This window comes from Galleria mellonella, unplaced genomic scaffold (assembly GCF_026898425.1).
Source record: "Galleria mellonella isolate WM207_F2 unplaced genomic scaffold, CSIRO_AGI_GalMel_v1 utg78, whole genome shotgun sequence".
Lineage (NCBI taxonomy): Eukaryota > Metazoa > Arthropoda > Insecta > Lepidoptera > Pyralidae > Galleria > Galleria mellonella.
This window is the reverse complement of record NW_026442151.1, coordinates 1,169,785-1,190,443: the sequence shown is the minus strand read 5'-3', so window position 1 is coordinate 1,190,443 and position 20,659 is coordinate 1,169,785. Positions and strand designations below refer to the sequence as shown.

At 32.1% G+C, this 20,659-nt stretch overlaps 2 protein-coding genes across 5 annotated transcripts in view; both read right to left on the bottom strand.

The window, feature by feature from the left end:
• Window positions 1-118: 118 nt before the first annotated feature.
• LOC113517587 (G-protein coupled receptor 143-like) overlaps window positions 119-20,659 on the bottom strand; it is a 32,238-nt gene continuing 11,697 nt past the window's right edge. For 2 of the 4 annotated variants that reach the window (XM_052901574.1, XM_052901575.1), the window contains 6 exons: window positions 4,979-5,090; window positions 4,284-4,378; window positions 4,019-4,197; window positions 3,350-3,509; window positions 1,238-1,405; window positions 119-476 (listed from right to left, as the gene is read on the bottom strand). In XM_052901574.1, the coding sequence (XP_052757534.1) occupies window positions 270-476; window positions 1,238-1,405; window positions 3,350-3,509; window positions 4,019-4,197; window positions 4,284-4,378; window positions 4,979-5,090 (921 nt within the window). In that variant the 3' untranslated portion in view covers window positions 119-269. Of the gene's footprint in view, window positions 477-1,237; window positions 1,406-3,349; window positions 3,510-4,018; window positions 4,198-4,283; window positions 4,379-4,978; window positions 5,091-5,165; window positions 5,772-20,659 lie in introns of those variants that run through there. The other 2 variants (XM_052901573.1, XM_026902304.3) reach the window with 2 other exon arrangements.
• Window positions 11,429-13,585, bottom strand: LOC113517586 (atrophin-1-like). The gene has a single exon (XM_026902303.3). The coding sequence runs from the start codon at window positions 13,407-13,409 to the stop codon at window positions 11,838-11,840; it is 1,572 nt and encodes a 523-aa protein (XP_026758104.2). The 5' UTR covers window positions 13,410-13,585; the 3' UTR covers window positions 11,429-11,837.

The following is a 20,659-nucleotide window of genomic DNA, read 5'->3' as shown; positions in this document are numbered from 1 at the left end:
AGAATGGCGTACAAGTGCTAGTCCACATGATGGAAAATGGCAACAGTCTCCGATAGACATGAACAATAATATGGTATAGTTCTTAGGTTGATACTGTATACAATGACAAAAATTAGAATAAGTATTTAAAAATGTATATTTCATATAAATTAAAAACATCAATAAGTAACAATTCAATTTTTCACTAATACAAACTTATTAAATACTGTGTATTACTTATCACATTTTATTGTACTAAAATTGTTGCATAATTAAAAACATGAGAATTATCAAATAGTAGCATAATTATTTATAGCAGGTGGTGTGAGCGCCAATTGTAGATGAGAAGGCTCCGAGCCCAGCAATGGCGATTGTTCATCATAAAAGTCACATTCTTTTGGTGTTACTTGAAAAACAGAACTAATACCTCTTGTATTCTTATTCCATTTCCGATAAACAAGGGCATTAAATAGAGCTTGCATCGGATTTAAAAATGCCTGTAAAAATAATTTACTATCAAAAGGACATGGCACAACCATTTTTTTTTTTATTTATTTATTGCATTTATCTCGATAAGTTGTATGGTATTTTAAGTCTCCAAAACTATCAGCTAGAGTCGCAGTGAATAAATATTTGACAGTAAATACAAAATTTATCAACATAACGTCAACATTTGGTATAAGTCACAATAGGTACTCTGAATTATTTACATCAATTGAAATATTAAAAGTATTGCACCTAATCGTAGTTATGAAGAAACAAATTATATAATTTGTTTATATTGTTATGTTGTTGTAGATATTAATATAGGAACAATAAATGAGTAAAAAAGTAATTGAAAATCATCAAAATCGCTTCAGATTTGAAAATATCCTATAAACATGCACATAAAACAATGTAATGTAATTAACCATATTTTTTATTCGATAAAATATTACTATTAAAACTATGACCATAATTAAAACAATTATACTCTTGGTGATGTAGCAGTTTACCTACACTGTCATTCAATGGTTACAGGTTTGAAACCACTCTACATATTATATATATTTGTATCCATGTTTGAGACTATTTGTACTGTTCTGAGTGTTTTCTATGTATTATAAAAATAAAAAATGTATTTAAGTATAGCACTATAAGTTCTGCTTGGTTTTAAATTTAGATTACAATACGAGATAATGACCATGAGATTTATTTCTAATATTCATATTTTTATTATAGATACAGTTTACCCTTACTATAAGCTCATAATACATACCATTATATACCATATAATAATTATAACTTTTACTGGCATCTTAAACCACATTGTCCAAATCAATACACCATTTACGAGATTTGGCAACCAACAAACATAAAAAACCACATTTATGAGAAAAAACTTCAATCTCAATGTGTCTACTATTCTTCTCTCCTTACTAGTAAACTGAAAAAAAACAAGGGTAGACAATTCACTAACTAACTAAAAAAAAAAAGTAATTCAATTGAGTAGACATATTCACTGAATAAATGATTTTTGAATTTTGAATTTTTGAATTTTTAACAAATAACAGCCCTAATTATACAGATATGTTATACTTCTAAAGTGTAGATTTATAAGTCATATATAGAGTATTGAGGTTCCCAAAGAGGATTGACGTCAGGCAGGCGGCCGGTCGTAAAACTATAAGCCAAATCTTTTTGTAATATGTATAAAAACATACTACGCCGACCCCAAATAATAATTGGAATAAAGGTAGGATGATGATGATATAGAGTATTGAGGTGTAACAATTTCTAACACTATAAACTGTTACTCCCTGAAATACCCTAAATGCCCGAGGATTTAATTATATTTTAATATATATATATATATATACTCTAAATGGATGAAATGGGGATTGAAACTTTATATAGAAATACTGTTATGTTAGAAGTTAAAAATACAGAAGTTTGTTTTTAGGCTATTGATTAAAAACGAATCTTATTTCAACATATTTTGAGAATTCTTCCCTTTTGTATTTTTTATACTATGAAGGTGGCATACAGCTCATTTAATGGTAAACAGTTACTGTAGCCTATGAACGCTTGCAATATTAGGGGTGTCACATGCGTGTTGTAAACCCTGAAGAAACCTTAATATACCCTTTTTAAAGAACCCTATACTGTAGTCTCTAGGGAAAACCTAGGCAGGCAGCTCATTCCACAGTTTGAGCATTCGCGGTAGAAAACCGCACTGTGTGTGACAATTTAAGTTCAATGTCGTTCAATGTGTGATAAATTCCCTATCGATGGCGAGCGGCACAATAACAAAAAGTGGGTGTGGGCCGTGGCCCGTTATACAAGCATTAACGGTATACACATAGGGAGGCAAAGTCTCCCTTAGTTTTAAAGGGGTCGATGCCGCGTGTGAACTTGGGATCGTCGACTATTCTCATAGTTCATCTTGAACTGAGTCAATAGGGTCAAGCTGATATCCAGGAGCTCCAGCCTATAGGTCAAAACAGTACTCCATAAAAGGCCGGACTTGCCACTTGTACAATAATAGACTATTATTGTTTCGGAGTGATGTACTATTTTGCTCTATTGAGCACCCCAAGCTTTTTGAACACCAGCTTAACCCTATCTTCAAGATGACCCCGTAACTACAGTGTATGTAGATATGTCCACGCCGAGGATCCCTATATTTTGGAGATGGTAATAGACGTGTTTTGAAAATGTGAAGCCACAGTAAATGGGATTTTCAGCAAGTAAAAACGCAAACTAGTGTCTATATCAGCTATTGGTTATAAAACAGAATATGGGCTAGAATACCGTAACACAGAGTATCCTAGTACGAATTCTCTCCACTTTCAATGGCAGTCTATATATATATAGACTGCCATTGAAAGTGGCAAAATATATTCTATTTTGTAAAATGTATAAATGAAGTGCCATTGTGGTAGAAATAAATATCATTATTATTAAAAAAAAGTAGGTATGTGTTCCAAGATTTATATAAATTCACTACTAAGTCTACTGTCTAGAGGATTGAAAGAGAGAATTGGACTTTGTATAGAAATCTGGTATTTTTGAAACTAGAAATTATGGATCTTACTTTTCAAATTTTTACCTTTAATGGGATGAAAGATATACAATAGGGATTTGCAATATATAACCGAACTCCATGTAGACGAAGTTGCGGGCAACAGCTATAATTTATAAGATGGAAAAATGACTCTGCAATAAAATACCACACGCAAGCGAAGCCATATAAAAAAGCTAGTAATTCATATGCGAAAACTACCTGTTTCTGAAAGCTTAGCATAATTCCAAATTCTCACTTTCATAGAAATTATAACAAAGGTTTCATCATCCCCATCATATATTAGATTTTTTTTTATTTTCTTACCTGTGCTAAAGGTAATGCAACTGCCATTTCCACATTTTTCCCAGCTAACACATATACAATTGGGTTCACTATCATTACTATAGTTATCGGTATGTATGTGGCACAATAATTTGGTAAAATTTTATAGAGTGCACTTGAAATTGAAGTTAAATTATGACATCTGAAAAAAAATTGTCCTAAAATCAATAACTATTTAATTAAATAATATATATTTTAAAAGACACGCATGCACGCACGCTCGCACACACGCACGCCCGCCCGCACGCACGCACGCACGTACGCACACATACGTTCTCGAAAAATTCCGAATCGAAATCTCCCTTCATTGTAATGTTATAAAATAATTATTTAATATTTATTATGTATATTATTATTATTATTGAAATAATAATAATATACATTATAAATATTGGGGGGGAAAGGGATTGTTAGTAATGAAGTCTAATAGACCCATTGCTAGCAATATACCCTCTCAGGTCAACCTCCACTTGGTTCCCCCTGGAAACCATCATGGTTAATTTTTGTCAAATTCATGGTGGGCCAACTGACCTGCATTCATTCTCACCTATCATCTTCCACTGGTGCCTCATCGATGTACACCGATAGCAAGGGTAGGTAACATTCCATTTTCACCCATTAAAAAAAAATATATTACCATTATATACTTACGTAGCATCTGGAAAATACAATATAGATAATCCTATACCAGTAGTAACCACAGGTATACTCCAAGCAAGTAAATGAAAAACGAATATATAGGAATCCTGTCCCCTTATAGTGAACCATGTATCTATAGCATAAAATAATGTCCAGAACCATGTTGCTGTATAAAAATATTGTGTCCATGCCTGAAACATTTGCTGTTTATTTAATTTCACTGGAAGGTATATGATTAGATTTACCATGGTTTATAAGTTTAAAAAGGTACACTTACAGATACTATGCTGCAAAACAACACACTCACATCATCATCTGGCATTGGCATAATATTTTTGTACTGTAACCACAATGCAGAACGCAGCAAAATACCTGTGAACATTACAAATAAATTTATATACTTCTAGGAAAATTAATAGTATAAGATTACATATTATTAAACATATAAAAATATTTCTATGGCAATTAAAAATCAATCTTAAAAAAATTATATTAATTATTATATTGCTATGTGGTTTTAACATAAAACACTCCTACTTTTAACATAAGTGTTGTAAATTGTAACTAAGGGAACTTAATGGTTGAGGTATAGACAGCAGCATCCCTCTTAAAACATCAACAAAGCAACTACTGGCAAATTTCCACTTATAGGGGAGGCCTTTGTTCAACAGAAGACAGTTACCGGCTAATATATTATTAATAATCATTATCAAACACTATCTATTGCTGTGAGCTCATGTGGAATAAAATTAATTAAATCCCATAGTACAAACAAAAAACTATTTATAAATTCTTAAGTATTAGCTATACTTGTAGTGCAAATTTTTAGTTTTAGATGAAATGATATAATTTACATAAATAATTTCAGTTCTTAATAACCTAACCATTTTAAAAAGAGAATCAGGTGTAAAACCTAAAATTCTTATTATTATGTGGCTATGAAAGGGTTTCTTATTTGAATGTTATTATTACCAAAAGAAGCAAATAGATCTGCAATTGCCAACCAAATTATAATATGCCGGCCACGTATAGAACCCTGTGTCTGCCATCTTTGTGGACCTCCTGATAAAATGCCTGGAAAAATCTATAATAAAATTGTTTAACTTTGTAGGTAGTTAGAAACCTGAATGCATTAACAATTATTAATTATATACAGTACCTGATACACAGATCCTAATATTCCAACTGATGAAGAGACAAGGCAAACTGCATTATAAGAATCAGTATTAAATTCATTCATTATCCTTACTGCTAAATCTTCATCGTTACCAGTATGATGACAGCAGAAAGTTTGAATAGTAGGATCCGACATTTTAATAAGTTACTTTATAACTTAATAAATGCTAACATAAATATTGCTAGAAGTTTACTAATGTACACCATGAAGTTTGTAACTTTGCCAATGTGATATTGGTTATTTTTAAAAGGAATGTATTCGAAGAGATCAAGATGAGATGTTATGCCTTCAGTCCACCTGGTTATATTTAAATTTTATAGTTACCGACTTCACTCCTTTAAATAAAACAAAAAACTTAATTTTGTAAAAAGTACGATAAAATTCACTTTTTAAACTTTTATAAATAATGTATAAGAACATATAAATCATACATAGCTAATATAAGTATATTTAAAATAAACAGTGTTAAAAAATAGTACAGAGAATATGACATAAAAAGTAAACTTGCATATGATTTGTTAAGCCTATCCTTAATCTATGGTGAAGTCTGTCATCTGTCACCGGCTGTCATTAGCGATGGGTAACTATACCAATACCCAGCTATATAGCGGTTACGCAAAGAATAGCCGCGGCTAGTTCATTTGTTATCGACATAGACAGCTATTGGTTATAGCCTACTAATAGTCAACTGGCAACAACTACCTTTACCCGTCGGCTACGATAGCTGCCGCGGCTATCGGCTACTGATAGCCGCGGGAGCTGTCGTGGCTAGCAGCATAGCTGCCCGGCTGCATTGCGTCGGGTTCAATCCTAACCGCAGTAACAAATAAATTAGATAATCCAATATGCGATTTTGTTTTTTTTTATTTATTTAATTTTTTTTGCAAAAAACTATATTATAGTCATTACTACGAGTATATTTTATAATAAAAAAATAATATTGTAAAAATATCAATAAGAGTTAGTGACATCTATGATTTATAAACTTAAACTTTGAGATGGTCTATTTGATTATGGTTGATGTAACTAAAGCTTCTTAACTCATTACATAGGTGGCACCACTATAACTAAAATTAAAAGAATATTTACTAATGGATATACCTGACATAATAATGACTACAAAACAGTTTGTTTAATAAAAAAATACAATCGCCTTATCTAACATTATGTTGCTGCGTTGAGAATCAAATCCGACGTGGTGCAACTGGCAGTTGTTCAACTAAATAGCTAACGCTAAGCGTTTCGCTATTGAGTTGATTATAATGAGTATTTCTTATAATAGCTGATAGCCAAATAGTTGGCTATTTAGCCAGCTTTTACCTTATAAATAGTCTGATAGTTAAGTTATTAAAATTTCGACTAGTTAGTCATCGCTAGCTGTCATAGAGAACTACAGTTTTTTTTAATATGTGAAAATGGCATGGTAACCCCGCTTGCACTATTGGTATACACCGGAACCCTGCCCTGTAATAGATGAGGATGAAGACAGGTCAGTTAGCCCATCGTAACGAATTGAACGATAAATTAGTTACGATAGTTTCCAGGGGGAACCGCGTGGAGGTCGACGTGATAGGATATATTGAGAGCAATTCCTTTTTAATATCTCATCTCATTCCCTGTTTGTTAGTATCATAATAAGCAAAGGTACCCTTTTGCCAAATATTAAAAACACTTACATAAAGATATATAAAGCAAAGAAAATACTAATCGAAATAAGTATAAAAATAACAAATAATAGGCTAATACCTTACAAATTAGTGATTACTCGCTTCACATTTTTTTCTTTAATGGATAATAATAGAATGATAATCTCGCCCGCGTCACAATCTAATATTGGTGTCATAGATTAAAGATAAAAACCTTCTGTCATAATAATAAAAAAAAATGACGGGAACGGTGAACATCTATTATTACCTAAAAACAAAGAATTGCATAGAAGGAATAATAAAATAAAAACTGTAAATCATATGGTTGCCTCCTTTTTTCTTATGCAAATATAATTAGTAAAAAGAGAATGAAAGATACACCATCAATTGCTATTTTTCTTAATTCATAGCAGGCTAGTGTATAAAAAAATTTATTAGGTCATATAACCCTACCAAATTCAGATACATCTTGCTTGCATACTTTCTATATAAACTGTGTCGAATATTTAATCTAGTAATGTAAATGAACAAAAATTTGACATACACTGCAAACTACTAACCAATCTTACATTAATCTTTGATCTAGTACAGAATTTACTATTATGATAATTATTAATAACTTTGATAGTAACAAAAACTATATGTCATCATCATCATTTCAGCGATTATTCCATCACTGCTGGACATAAGCCTCCCCAATAATTACCATAAAGAATGGTCCTGAGCACCTGCATCCATTGACTCCCTGCAATGCATTTCAGGTTGTCAGTCCATCTAGTGGGGGGTCATCCTACACTGCGTTTGCCCGTACGGGGTCGCCACTCAAGAACCTTTCTTCCCCTTCTATTGTCGGTTCATCGAGCTATGTGACAAGCCCATTGCCACTTCAGCTTGCTTATCCTTATTCCTTCTATGGGTATTTCTCTGTAAGCTCGTACAGGTCCCATACAAATGCTGTCCTGACAATTATTTTTGCCATTTGCCAAAAAACCGTGTCGTATAAGAAAATTAACTACTATTTTAATTAGATAAGGAGGCCCACTGAATTTATACGTATTTTCCGAGTTATTAACGATTTTTCAAAAAATCATGACAGGGGACTGTATGAGGTATCAGGGGACTGTTATAGGGCATAGCTCAAGAAATGCCCTCGTTCGATGCCACATGGAAGAGTATTGAAAATTGGTCGTAGATGTGTCCAAAGAGCAGCAGATGAATGGGCTATGTTCTCGGAGACTGTGCAACAAGAAAGAATGGAATTTCGTAGGTAAACCACTAAGGTATGCAGGCTCAATTGTGCTCGAGATCCATCGAAATGAAAGTTCTGTATCTCTTTTGCGTATTTAGTGCTATAATTCTCGCTAAAATCTACGTGGATCAGAACTTCATCATCTTGTAGATTTGACTTTAAATTATTCACTGTTTTATATTGGTGAACAATATTTCGGTGGTGATAAAAAATTTGTGTAAATCTGTCTGTAAATGTGTTATGATGGATGGATATCCAAATGTTTTTTTCAAATATTTAGTCACCAGTCGGTTCCATTTAGTCTTAAAATCTTGAATTTCAGATATCCACATTTTATATCCTTTCTGTCATCAATTTGTTTATATTTCGGGTTTTTATCAATGCGAGTATGACATGATCTCGCCAAACAATTAACATTATATCGGTCTCAACATAGATCTTTCAGCAACTTTTGGTGATTGTTGTAAGTCAATTAGTATGAAGTGCGCTGAGCTTCATGTCTATGTTACTATGAACTATGCAAAGACATGTATCGTGGTTTTGAAAAAAAATGGACGGAGTCGGCAAAATTTTTGGTAGCTAATTTTTATGTGCCCAGTAATAAACTTTTTATAAAGATTAAAAACTGTATCAAGAAGATATCTCTTCTGCTTCTTCATATTTCTAGTCATAAAGTTGTAAATATAAACGTGCGATTTATTTATTTATTTCTCTGTTAAACTTCTTTTGTTGTTCTAATACTCTCTTGCTGTAGACTAGTACTGGAAAGATATTTGAACTGGAACTAGAGTGGCGGGTCTTGTAGACAAAGTATCTGCTTCTGGATCTGATAACGGTGTATTTTCTCGTACAAAATTATTAGTGACGCTTTTCAGTCTTAGTTTTTTGGCTCATACAGTACAATATTCATTTCACTTCTTTAAGGCAGCTCTGTACTCACAAGATGACCATTACTAATTTTCACAAACCTTTTTCTTTCTTCTTTTGGTACTTCAACTTCTCCTTTTCTCTTATTTGTTTTCTCATTTCAGAATATTTTTTCTTCTTTTGTATCGTAGTTGCTCTGCTTCTCTATTTTTTATAGTAGTTCCCCTTGATTTTTTTTTTTTTTTTTTTAAACAATATCATGATGTTTGATCGACCTGTATAAAATAAGTTTATAAAGGAAAATAATGCAAAGCAATGATACTTATAAATTTAAACAATATATAAAAACACCACACAGTTTTTGTTTAAAACAGTCCCCTGCTGCATTTTCAGGCTGGGGACTGTTGCGACTAACATTTTATTTACAAAACTGATGTAAAATAGTTTTTTAAGAACCTGCCTATCAATTTAGGCATAAATAATAAAACAATAAACTATATAGCGATTATTAAAGTAATTATCATATAAATAATATTACTTACCAGAGGACTGTGTGTGGTACCAGACCAAACGCGTATTCACCTTAAAATGAAGTTCTGACGCTAAACAAAATGGTGTCTCGAAAAATTTAACAATAATTACAAAAAACTTTTATAAATATTACAGTTTCTTTTAATATGGATTTAAATTTTTGGCAGGGGACTGTATGGAAATTCTACAAAGTTTACAAGTGTTTACTAATATAATAGAAAATGAGACCTTGTTTTACAAAATAATATTAATTTTATATTTTTTCTTATTATGTTAACTGCCAAATGTATGTAGTTTCAATAACTTCTTCATAAATCTCGTTTCTCAGTGATGGGGACAGCTAGGGGACTGTATTTTTAGAGCTTCAATCATTTCTAGAAAAAAAATTAAAATAGTTATGGTTCTAAAAACAATGGGCCCGTAAATTTTTGGGGTTAAAGTTTCATTAGAAATGATTTTTATGAAAGTAATTATACTACTTTTTGAAAAAAACAGTCGGGACAGCCGATTACGAGTTTACAGAGAATCACCCCTATAAGTAGATAAATATAATCTAAGTAGATAAATTGCGATTTGGATTTAAATTGCAATTTTCAATTGATAATAACATGTATGTATGCTTAGAGAAAGACATTGTCAGTACCTAATGAGGAGGTTATTTCCCATTGCTAACAATGTACCCTGTCAAGTGACCTCCACGCGGTTCTCACTACTAAACTGACTTGTATTCATCTTCACCTTCATATTCACTGGTAACTCGTCAGCGTTTACCGATAACTAAGACCAATAGCACTGGTGGAATTACCATTCCATTTTCATTAAAAAAATTAAAAAAAAAAACATACATGCTTGGGCGAAAACAATTGTTAATAATGTAGATGTTAGTCTCCATTTCCAGTAATATACTTTGTGAGGGCGCCTCTCTTGTTAATTCTTGATAATTTAGTCAAGATGGACCAACTGATTTGCTTTCATCCTCACCTACAATTACGACCTGATCCTCCGGCAGCATGTTATTAATCTAAGCTACGACTAAAGATTTGGATTTATATAGCAAAAGAATTTTAAATTGCACACAGTTTTTATTAGGTGCAGTCGACTAACATTTTAATTGTACTAACATTTTATTTGTACTATCAGGGAACTTTTAAAATCAAAAATATTGAAAATTGTACAAAATGTGCTTTGAATATTGACAGATGAAATCAAGGGGTCTACCATGAAATGAAATTACAAATTTTCGGGATCAATTTCGTGTTTTTGTTCGTACCGAAATCAATCCAGTAAATGGAGTTTAATATTTTATTGGGCATAAATTATATCATAATAATCCAAAAAACAATATTTTAACATTTTTAATATTTTTAATCAGTATATATTATATAATTTAAACATCAAATTTATGTTTCGTTTGGCTTGAAATTTCGACTCTCTGGTCTATCGATCAGTCGTAACGAATTCACCAGGAATATGACAATCGACATGGGTATCTAGCCATTAGTTCCTGTTGGAAACTAACCTTTTTATCTTTTATATTTTTTTGTCTAATATCAAATTGTCAGTGTTAATTTTTTTACATTATTAAAGTTTTGATTGCTGGATTTCATTACTAAAAATCCCTCCTGCATTCATACTCATTTTAGATACCTAGATAGACCTACAACAATTGATGGGGGGGAAAGGGATTATTAGTAATGGGGGCCAATGGTCCCATTGCTAGCAAGCCCTCTCAGGTCGACCTCCGCGCGGTTCCCCCTAGAAATCATCGTGATTAATTCTTGTTTTATTCATCACGATGGGCTAACTGACCTGCTGTCATACCTCACTGGTGCTCTACCTGTGTATACCGATAGCGCAGGCGGGGTTACCATTCCAATATTATCTATTAAAAAAAACAACAACAATTGATGAATTTGATGTTATCTGGCTCTTACGCAAATTCATACAACAAATAAAGTAAATGAAAATTTAATAATTCACACAGTGTTTTATTATGTTTAATGTACTTCAAAATACAACATGTTTGAGTGCAGTTGTTAGGTACTCACAAAATACTAAGTAGGTTTTTTGTTAATGAAAACATTTCACACAAAAAAAAATATTTTCGTTAAAGTATACATCACATTTTTTTAATATATATATAATCATTTATAAATATACCTAATATATAATAGATCAAATCTTCTAATAGCGCAAAATGTAATGTATGTAATGTAAACTGTACCATTTAACATTACATAGGTTATTAGAAATTCCTTAGATAAATTCGTACACAAAATTACAGTTTTATTAGCAAATAACCTAAACCATAATACCTAACAATTACCGAATTCTTGCTTATTTTGTAGATAGGTAATTTCTCTATTTTACATTTTCTATAGGTTTATCTGAGGTTTGTATTGGAATCACTGTTAAATCACTAGTTACAGCAAAACAAGGATTAATTGGATCTCTAACATTACCAGGCTCAGGTGTGCAATTTATTCCAGATTGTGTACTATTCATTTCTACATTACCACTAGAAAGGCTAAGAGCTGCAGGTTGGTTTGAAAGCGATGCATCACCAGAAGCCATTGTGTTATTAACACCTTCCATGATATTGCTATCGAGAGGTGGTTCTGTAACATTGTTTTCTGCAGCAGTATTAAGAAGTGTAGCACAAGGAATTGTTGTCATATATTCTTTACCAGTGTTTGTTACTACCGTGACTATACATTTTGTGTTATCTATTTTACTATCACCAGTTCCAATATCTTTCACTTCAGCTTCAGGGGAAAATGACGATGCTATAGCACATGGTATAGCTAACACTTCCGTTGTATTTTCATTACTTATAGTAAGACTGCAGTTAACTAAATCTTTTAAGAACGAATCATCAGGAGATGATGTATCATTAGCAGGAGCTACTGCTACAGGTTGCCCCCTATTGTCATATATAACAGTGTGATGATGACGACCAGTAGAACGTGCTAAATTCCATAATGCTAGTCCTGTCAACAAGGTGCCAACACCAGCACCAGCGATACCGACGCCTTTAAGAGCGCTACTTGTACGGCTTACACCTCCAAAGCCTTTACCATAATTGGCATAATTTCCAAAATAACCAGGCGCTTGCGGAGCCTGATTATAGAAACCATGACCTCCATATCCTCCATAATTGGACCCATAATGAGGGTATGGAGGTGGTGGCCCTTGCGGTGGACCATGTTGATAATTATTGCCATAATTTTGCACAGGATAATTCCCTCCGTTATAGGGGCGATTTGTGTCTCTGGTTTTATATCCAGGATATGGAGGAGGTGCACCGCCATATCCAGCAGATCCAGATCTTTGAGCTTCTACGCCACTGCCATGAGGGTACGCTGAACCAGAACCCGATAATCCACTACCTTGTGGATATCCGACACCGGAACTAGGAGATTTTGCTACTCCTGAACCTGACAAACCAGTCCCTTGAGGATAGCTTGCTCCCGAACCGCTGTTACCTGATAGGCCGTTGGATGAAGGATATGAATGGCTTGATTGACTATTAGTATTAGTCTGAGAAATCGGTCGAGATTGTTGAGGCGCTTGATTTCTTTGAATACTCTCTTGATAAGTTTGTGGCTGCTTAGGTTTATTACCAGACAGTCCTGTTTGACTTGAAGGATAAGAATGGCTTTGACTATTGGATGTTTTCGATTGCCATGTCGAAGCACTCTTTTGAGCAGGCTTTTCTTGCCATCCAAATAATGTAGGCTTCGGTGCGGATGCAGGTTGTGAATAGCTGAAAGATGTTGGAGCAGGCTGCGGATTGCTATTTGTTTTTCTACTCGAACCACGGCCTGACCCAGAAGAACGACTCTTTGATGTTTTTCTGCACTCCACACATATTAAGGTACACAATAAAAATAATATATAAACGTATTTTTTGTCCATATTTACAATCTTCATTTTCACATAAAAATAGTCGTTTTAAAACTCTTGCACTAAAATCGTTCTCTTGTTAATACGCAGAACTAGGAACTGTTGTATGAACAGTTGCCCAGTACTGTCTGTATCTCTTTCTAGAACGTTATGTTATTAGAATGAAGTTGATTGGAGGCCGCCCACCCCACTGCGCTCTACGACATAGATGTTATTATAGGTAGCCAAGCTACTGTGACCTGCCTTGATATAAATGTAACCCAGGGTTACCCACGCAATCGTTGTTGACTTTCGTGGATCAATAAAAATTTTGACGCTGGGGGCGTTGCGAAGCACAATGAAGAAACGAAATATCATCAATATAAACGTTAATTATGCCCAATTTCATTTCTTTCACTTTTTCTTAAATACTAAATTTGTTAACTACGTGACAATGAAAATTCAAGAAAATTTCAGTTATTCCAATATTTAGATATGAATATAGAGAAAAGTTATTTTAATGAATTCTATCAGTAAGACTACGTAAACTATAGTAATGTAAGGAAAATTCAGGAATAAACTATTCTTATCCAATTAAAAAGTCTATAGAAACGGTCTATAAAAGCTTACACTTATCATTTTATTTCGGCGTAACTTAGTCCGCGCCTAAGTTACACCGTAGTAAAATTATGTGACGTGTCCATCTAATCTATAGGTACTACTATAACTCAGTAAGTTCTAATGCTAATTTGTAATTTAGAACACTTTTAGATTCACTCTTACTGCAAAATAACTAATTAAAACATATTTTTAAGTCTAACTAGTCTAGCTCTAAAAAAGCTAGCTAGTTAATACAAAAGCGGGCACGAAAATCAAAATAAATAGTTTTACTAGTTTTTGTAACGATGAATAACTTCAAAATATGACTAGCAATTACTTGCCTGTATCAGTATACATGTTTACATGTAATACATATTCATCTCTACAAAATCACTAATATAAAATGTATAATATTAAATAAGAATATAATAGCTCAATAATACAAATAACACTATTTGTTAGTCTTCAGTATTGTAAAAGGTATTTTTATCATATTTATAAAAAAATTATGAATGTAATTTTTTTAGAGTAGGTTTAAGGTACCAAGAAACCCTTATGGTGCGACTTTGGAAGTTCGTCTGCAACAAGGCTTTACATGCTATCAATATATAATTTGAAATAGTTTATATATTATTGGCCCTCGTATATTGCAATAGAAATAATTGAAAAATATTTATAATTCCTTTGCTAGGAGATCCAAAAGAAGTACTCAAAATTTCATAATGGACGTAATAGTGCACGCGGAGCATTATTTAAAAGGACTTCATTAATACATTTTAAAAATGATTTTTAATTATTTTTATACTGCGTTCTTTTATAGTTATGATTGAAAATATAGGAAAAAAGCCATCCTCCACCCTTATCTCCGAAATTGGTGAAGCTGAAAAAATCTGAAATAATTACAGTTTATAAAGGTTTACATAAAAATTAAATTACTGCAGTCCATTTTCGAACCACAATTATGGTCCAAAATAAGAAATTACGAATAACAATAACTATTAAATGTCTACTTCGTACGATAAATGTTGTAAAGATCATTTTATCTTATACTTAAAATTGTTTGAAATGATGCCTACAGCCACCATTTATCATCTCACCGCTCGCCAATTAATCTACTGAGAATTTATCCTCACACACTTGAAACTAAATGGTCGTGTACAGTGCAGTTTCAGAGAAATATTCCCCACGAACGCTCAGGCTGTAGAATAAGCTCTTTGCCGAGGTTTTCTCTAGAGACTACAGTATAGAGTCCTTCAAAAAGGGTATATTAATGTTTCTTCAGGGTGGGCAACGCGCACGTGACACCCCTAGTGTTGCAGGCTACAATGATCATTTACCTTCAGAAGGTCTGTATGCTTGTTTGCCACTTTTATGGTATAAAAAAACCTTGTATATTTATGTACAAAGTGAGTTCAACTCGCATCTGACCGTTTACTGTACTCTACTATACTAGACTCGCAATAATATATTTAATTTTGTAACAAATGAAATTGTCTTAAAAACATTCTTTTTTTTTCTATGATTCATAATTCGTAAAAATGTGGACCACATTTTTACGAATTATGGATAACAATAATATTTTTATGTGCTGAAAAACTGAAAACTTAGAAATAGTTATTTTTTTTAGAATAAAAATATTTTCAAAAAATACTATACTACAAAGGTATAAAACTAATGATAAATACCCAATTTGGAGTTTATTCTTTTATATTACAATGATATTTTCACATAATAACAATTCTTTCCATGGAAAATGTTATACTATATTAAAGATCACAAGTGCACTGACTGGTCGTCAAATGGCACTTTCACCCTACGTGTCTTCGAAATTCATGACAACAATTTATTTCTACTTTAGTACGTAATTGTATATGAACTCTTAGTAACCGGAAAAATTGATTATTAAGGGTCTGAACGGCATACGTATTGTCGTTATAGTCACAATAACTATGGTCATATTTATTGAGCTCACCCAATATGGTAGGAACACAATATACGTAGATATTTTGATTTCAATTCTATCGCAACGGCAAAAAAATTCAAAGTTGTCTTACATTTTGCGCAGATATTATCTTATTACTCTGGTATCGAAATGATCATGACGAACTTTGTGAAGACTGACAATTGGTAAATTGGTTCTTCCATGTTGAGACATTATCATTCTTTAACCGATGTATTGTATCAGTCAAAAATGACATTTAGATATTTAATTAGAATATTTTACAATTAGAATATTTATTCTAATTGTCCATTTATATAGGTAGTACAAGATAAGATACCTAATAACTCTGGTCCCAACGTAGGTAGGTTTCGTAGCGAAACCATTTTTTTTTTGTGGTGGGTGAAAATGGTATGGCCTGCGCTAACGGGATACGCTAGCAGGGTACCAGTAAGAGATGATAAGTGAGATAAAAAAAGAGGTCAATTAACCCATCGGGATGAATACACCACTGATTCTGCACTGTGTTTTCCAGGGGGACTATGTGGAGGTAGTCAGGTCCACCTCAGAGTATATTGTTATTATGGACTGGCAGTCCACATTACTCACTATCCTTTTCCCCCGCATGAGGGGTAAATATCATGAGCGAAACAGCATACTCTGTTATATCCATGGTACTGCTCATGTCTATAGGCGACGGTTACTATCTACTTGCCATCAAATGAGCTTGTTAGCCATTCTAAGTTGCATAAAAAATATATTAATAACTACAACTTTCTGAAACAAATTACATTATGGAAATTAACTAATTTACCCAGCTAATTTCCAAATGAAAAAAAAAAACGACACCCAACGTAATAAACAAAGAGTTAAGCCATAATATCAACACCAACATATAACAATTTAATGATAAATTCTACCAAATTACAAAATTAAGCTTTTATTTTATATATTTACGTAGTTAAATGTTGTAACTTGAACATGAACTTAAAATTAATCTATGATCAGACATCTGTGAGCCAACTATCTGGCCATTGAGATCAATCAAACGACTACAGAACTTGATATAGTTGTAGATTGATATTTTTTTTAATGGGTGAAAATGGAATGGTAACTCCGCCCGCGCTATCGGTATACATCGACGAAGCACCAGTGGAATATGATAGGTGAGAATGAATGCAGGTTAGTTAGCCCACCATGATGAATTCAACAAGAATTGACCATGATAATTTCCAGGGGGAACCGCGTGGAGGTCGACCTGAGCAATATACCCTATATTGCTAGCAATAAGGCTATTAGACGACATTATTAACAATCCCTTTCCCCCGGTAGATTGATATTAACAATATGAACGATGAAGTTCCAATTAAGATTGATCTTATAAATATTACACCTTCGATTTGCCAATAATTGAAAATAAAAATACTAAGTAAAAAAGCTTATTTATTTGCTTTTATAGTGACATAACTCTGCGACATAAATATTTTATAATTCGAGTAAGTATTGTTGTGTCAAAAAATGCATTTTATTATAGCTAATTTATTAGATGAACATACGTATATGCTTATATAGAATAAGTACGTATTATGCTCTTTTTTAATGGATGATAATGAAATGGTAATCCCGCCTGAACTAACGATATACGCTGGCGGGGTACCAGTGAGGAATAACAGGTGAGAATAAAAACGCTGGTTACTTTGCCCATCGTGATACACCTGAAATTCAGCACGATGCTTTCCAGGGGGCCACGGGAAAGTCGACCTGACTGGATATATTGCTAGCAATGAAACCGGTAGTCTGCATTACTAACAATCGTAAATAAATACCTCTAGATAGAATAAAATCAGTAGGAGAGTGTAATTAGATAATTATGTAAGCTATACACTTAATTTTTGTTGTTGTTTTTAAGTTTTTTTTTAACATCTTAACACATAGCACAAGTGTCCCATGCCCCACCCTTAGTACGTCTATGATTATACACCTAGTGAAGTATTATTTGATATTCGTCACGCATTTTGTTTACATTGTTCTATACATGTAGTACAGTCAATGCCAAAAATTGTCTACTGCCACCTATACTTTTAATGAATGGTAAAAACAGATGGCAGCTGATTACCTAGCACAGCTCTAAAAGCATGGATTAGAATAAAAAAGTATCATTTTTTGTATGGTCATATACTACTTATTCTTATTATGGACTTTCGGTCGAATAGATAGTACTATCGTACCTAAATATAATAATTTAACACTCATGAAAATACAAACATAGCGAACATAGGTAATACAATATTAATGAATAATAAAAAATTTACCAATTAAAGTTATTATTTAGCATGCGCTACGAAAACTATTGATGATAGGTACATAAAATAATATACTACATGTTTATGGTACTCATCATTAGCTACAAAAAAGTCCGCAAGGTCATATAATAATATCTATTATAATTTTGTTGCAATAACCGTTTTTTGTTCGAAATAGTCATTCAAACTACGGATAAAATTGAAAGATATATATGAAAAGATATATTTGTGTCGTGATATTAATAATTATCTAACTAAATAGTTTCATAATTAAGGTCGATTATATACGTGCTAATTCCTTTTTAAATTATTCGAAAAGGAACATTCGTTTAGAAGTTACGACAGTATGTGACAGTAAATGAATAAAAATTTTCTATAGGTCTAAGTACTAATTTACAATAATCAATTCATTTTCGAAGTATTTATATAGGAAGCCGAGGCGGATTGCTACTGTTTACTAAGTATCTAGTATTATTAGCCATCTGTCGTATCTATGCCCGCATGAAACCCTTTTCCTCTCATATCTGTGAGCATTCGAATAAATTACGTTATTTTCTATTCTAGAGATTTAAAATATTTTATTCAATAGAGTAATAGTATTATATTCCCAATAAATAATAATGCGGGTTCTAACTTCGTCCTTGCTATTTTTTTTTACTTTTGATATATACTGTACATAAGTACCTAAATTTGTTGACACAAGAATAAAGTAATATTTAACTCTGTAGTTATTGTAAAATGCTACTAATAGTTGTTTGTGAGTCAATGAAGTCACTGACTTCTTGCGTGTGTTGCAGAGAACGTGACTCGTCTATCAGTTTATTGAAATGCTCGTCACACGTAGGTACCTTCTATTTCACACACCATTGATGATTTCAATTAACTTAAAAAAGAAGTAGTTCTCAATTCGGTCGTATTTTTTTTGTTTGTTACCTAATAACTCCATCAGTTATAAACCAATTTGTAAATTTTTTTTTTTTATCTGAATCTGTATACTTACAGGTTAGTTTCATGAAAATTTTATTAAAATCGTTTTAGTTTTTACATCAAAATTATTGATTTTGTCACAATTGAACTCGGTCATTTAGGGGGACACAATCTTGATTACTGTCTTTTAGTTATGTATTTGTATACAATAAATGTAATCATGTAATACATCAACCAGTAATTAATCATTTGCCCTGAATTCCCAATGATGCAGAAACAGTTTACGACAATTTTTTGCTGCCGCAGTTTTGCCTAGTGTGACCACCAGAAATCTTAATCCAGTATTAAAATATTTGTACTCTACATATTTCATGTATATATAAAAATAGAATGTACGAAACTAATAACAACATTGATAGCGTTTATTTTTCGTTAAAGAATTTAAAACCTGCATCGTTATCACTGATGAAGAACATATTAACTGTTTATTATTAGGTACTTAATAAGGAGGCAAAGAAGTACATATTATAATGTGATTCAATTCGATGCAAACAAATTTCAAATTAACATGGGGTCATAAATTTATACAGTGTAGTTAGTAAATTGGTTTTGTTTAGTATTTTTGCGTTTATTCCAATGTTTGATTTACAAGTAACCTTCACGGCGAATTAAAAAACGCCACCCTCATAAAAAAAAAATATTCTATGGTAAAATAGGTAATTAGTACATAGTAAGTAAAAGTGTGTTAAGGTGATGCTTACGTCATTTTAAAATACATAGATTAATCAATAAAAAAAATATCAAACAGTTTACTAGACCTAATGTGTACCTAACATTAAAATAAGCTGTCCGATAATATTGATTATTATCACTAAAGTGGCTATTTTAGGTTTGCTAGTAGATTTTAATGCGTATCAGTATTTTAAAATGTTTTCATTTGTAATTTAATTTACTGCGTTTCTAGGTTTTTCATATGTTTATTCAGTTCATTTACAATCCATTTGTCGATGCTACCTTATGATCTGATTTTCATAAATACAATAAAATGTATGTTAACAAATGAAAATTATGTTACCATGAAACTGTTCTAATGATGAAACCGAAAGGTGGTATAGATATTTTGTAACATAATGCCGTAACGTCATCGAGTTTAGACTAATTTTTATCTTCTGGATATTACATAAAGCATAAATTTTAAATATATTTATTTAATCAAATTTTATTATGAAACCCCTTAACACCTGTGCCCCTAGGAATTTCATTAAAAAAATTATCGCCGCCTAACGGCACTCAAAACAGTGTCTTTTATCGTGACAATATTAATATGGGAGTAATCCGGGAATATACTGTTTTTGATCATTCTTTTCACAATATATAACTAAATTAAAATTAGTGAATGTATTGTGTAGCATATAAAGAACACAATACAATACAAGCGAATTGAGAATCTAATTTTTGGAAGTTGAGAAAAGATTTATAAATAGATACTAATATAATTTCTAGTTGCTAACCCCTGCAACTTAGTCTCT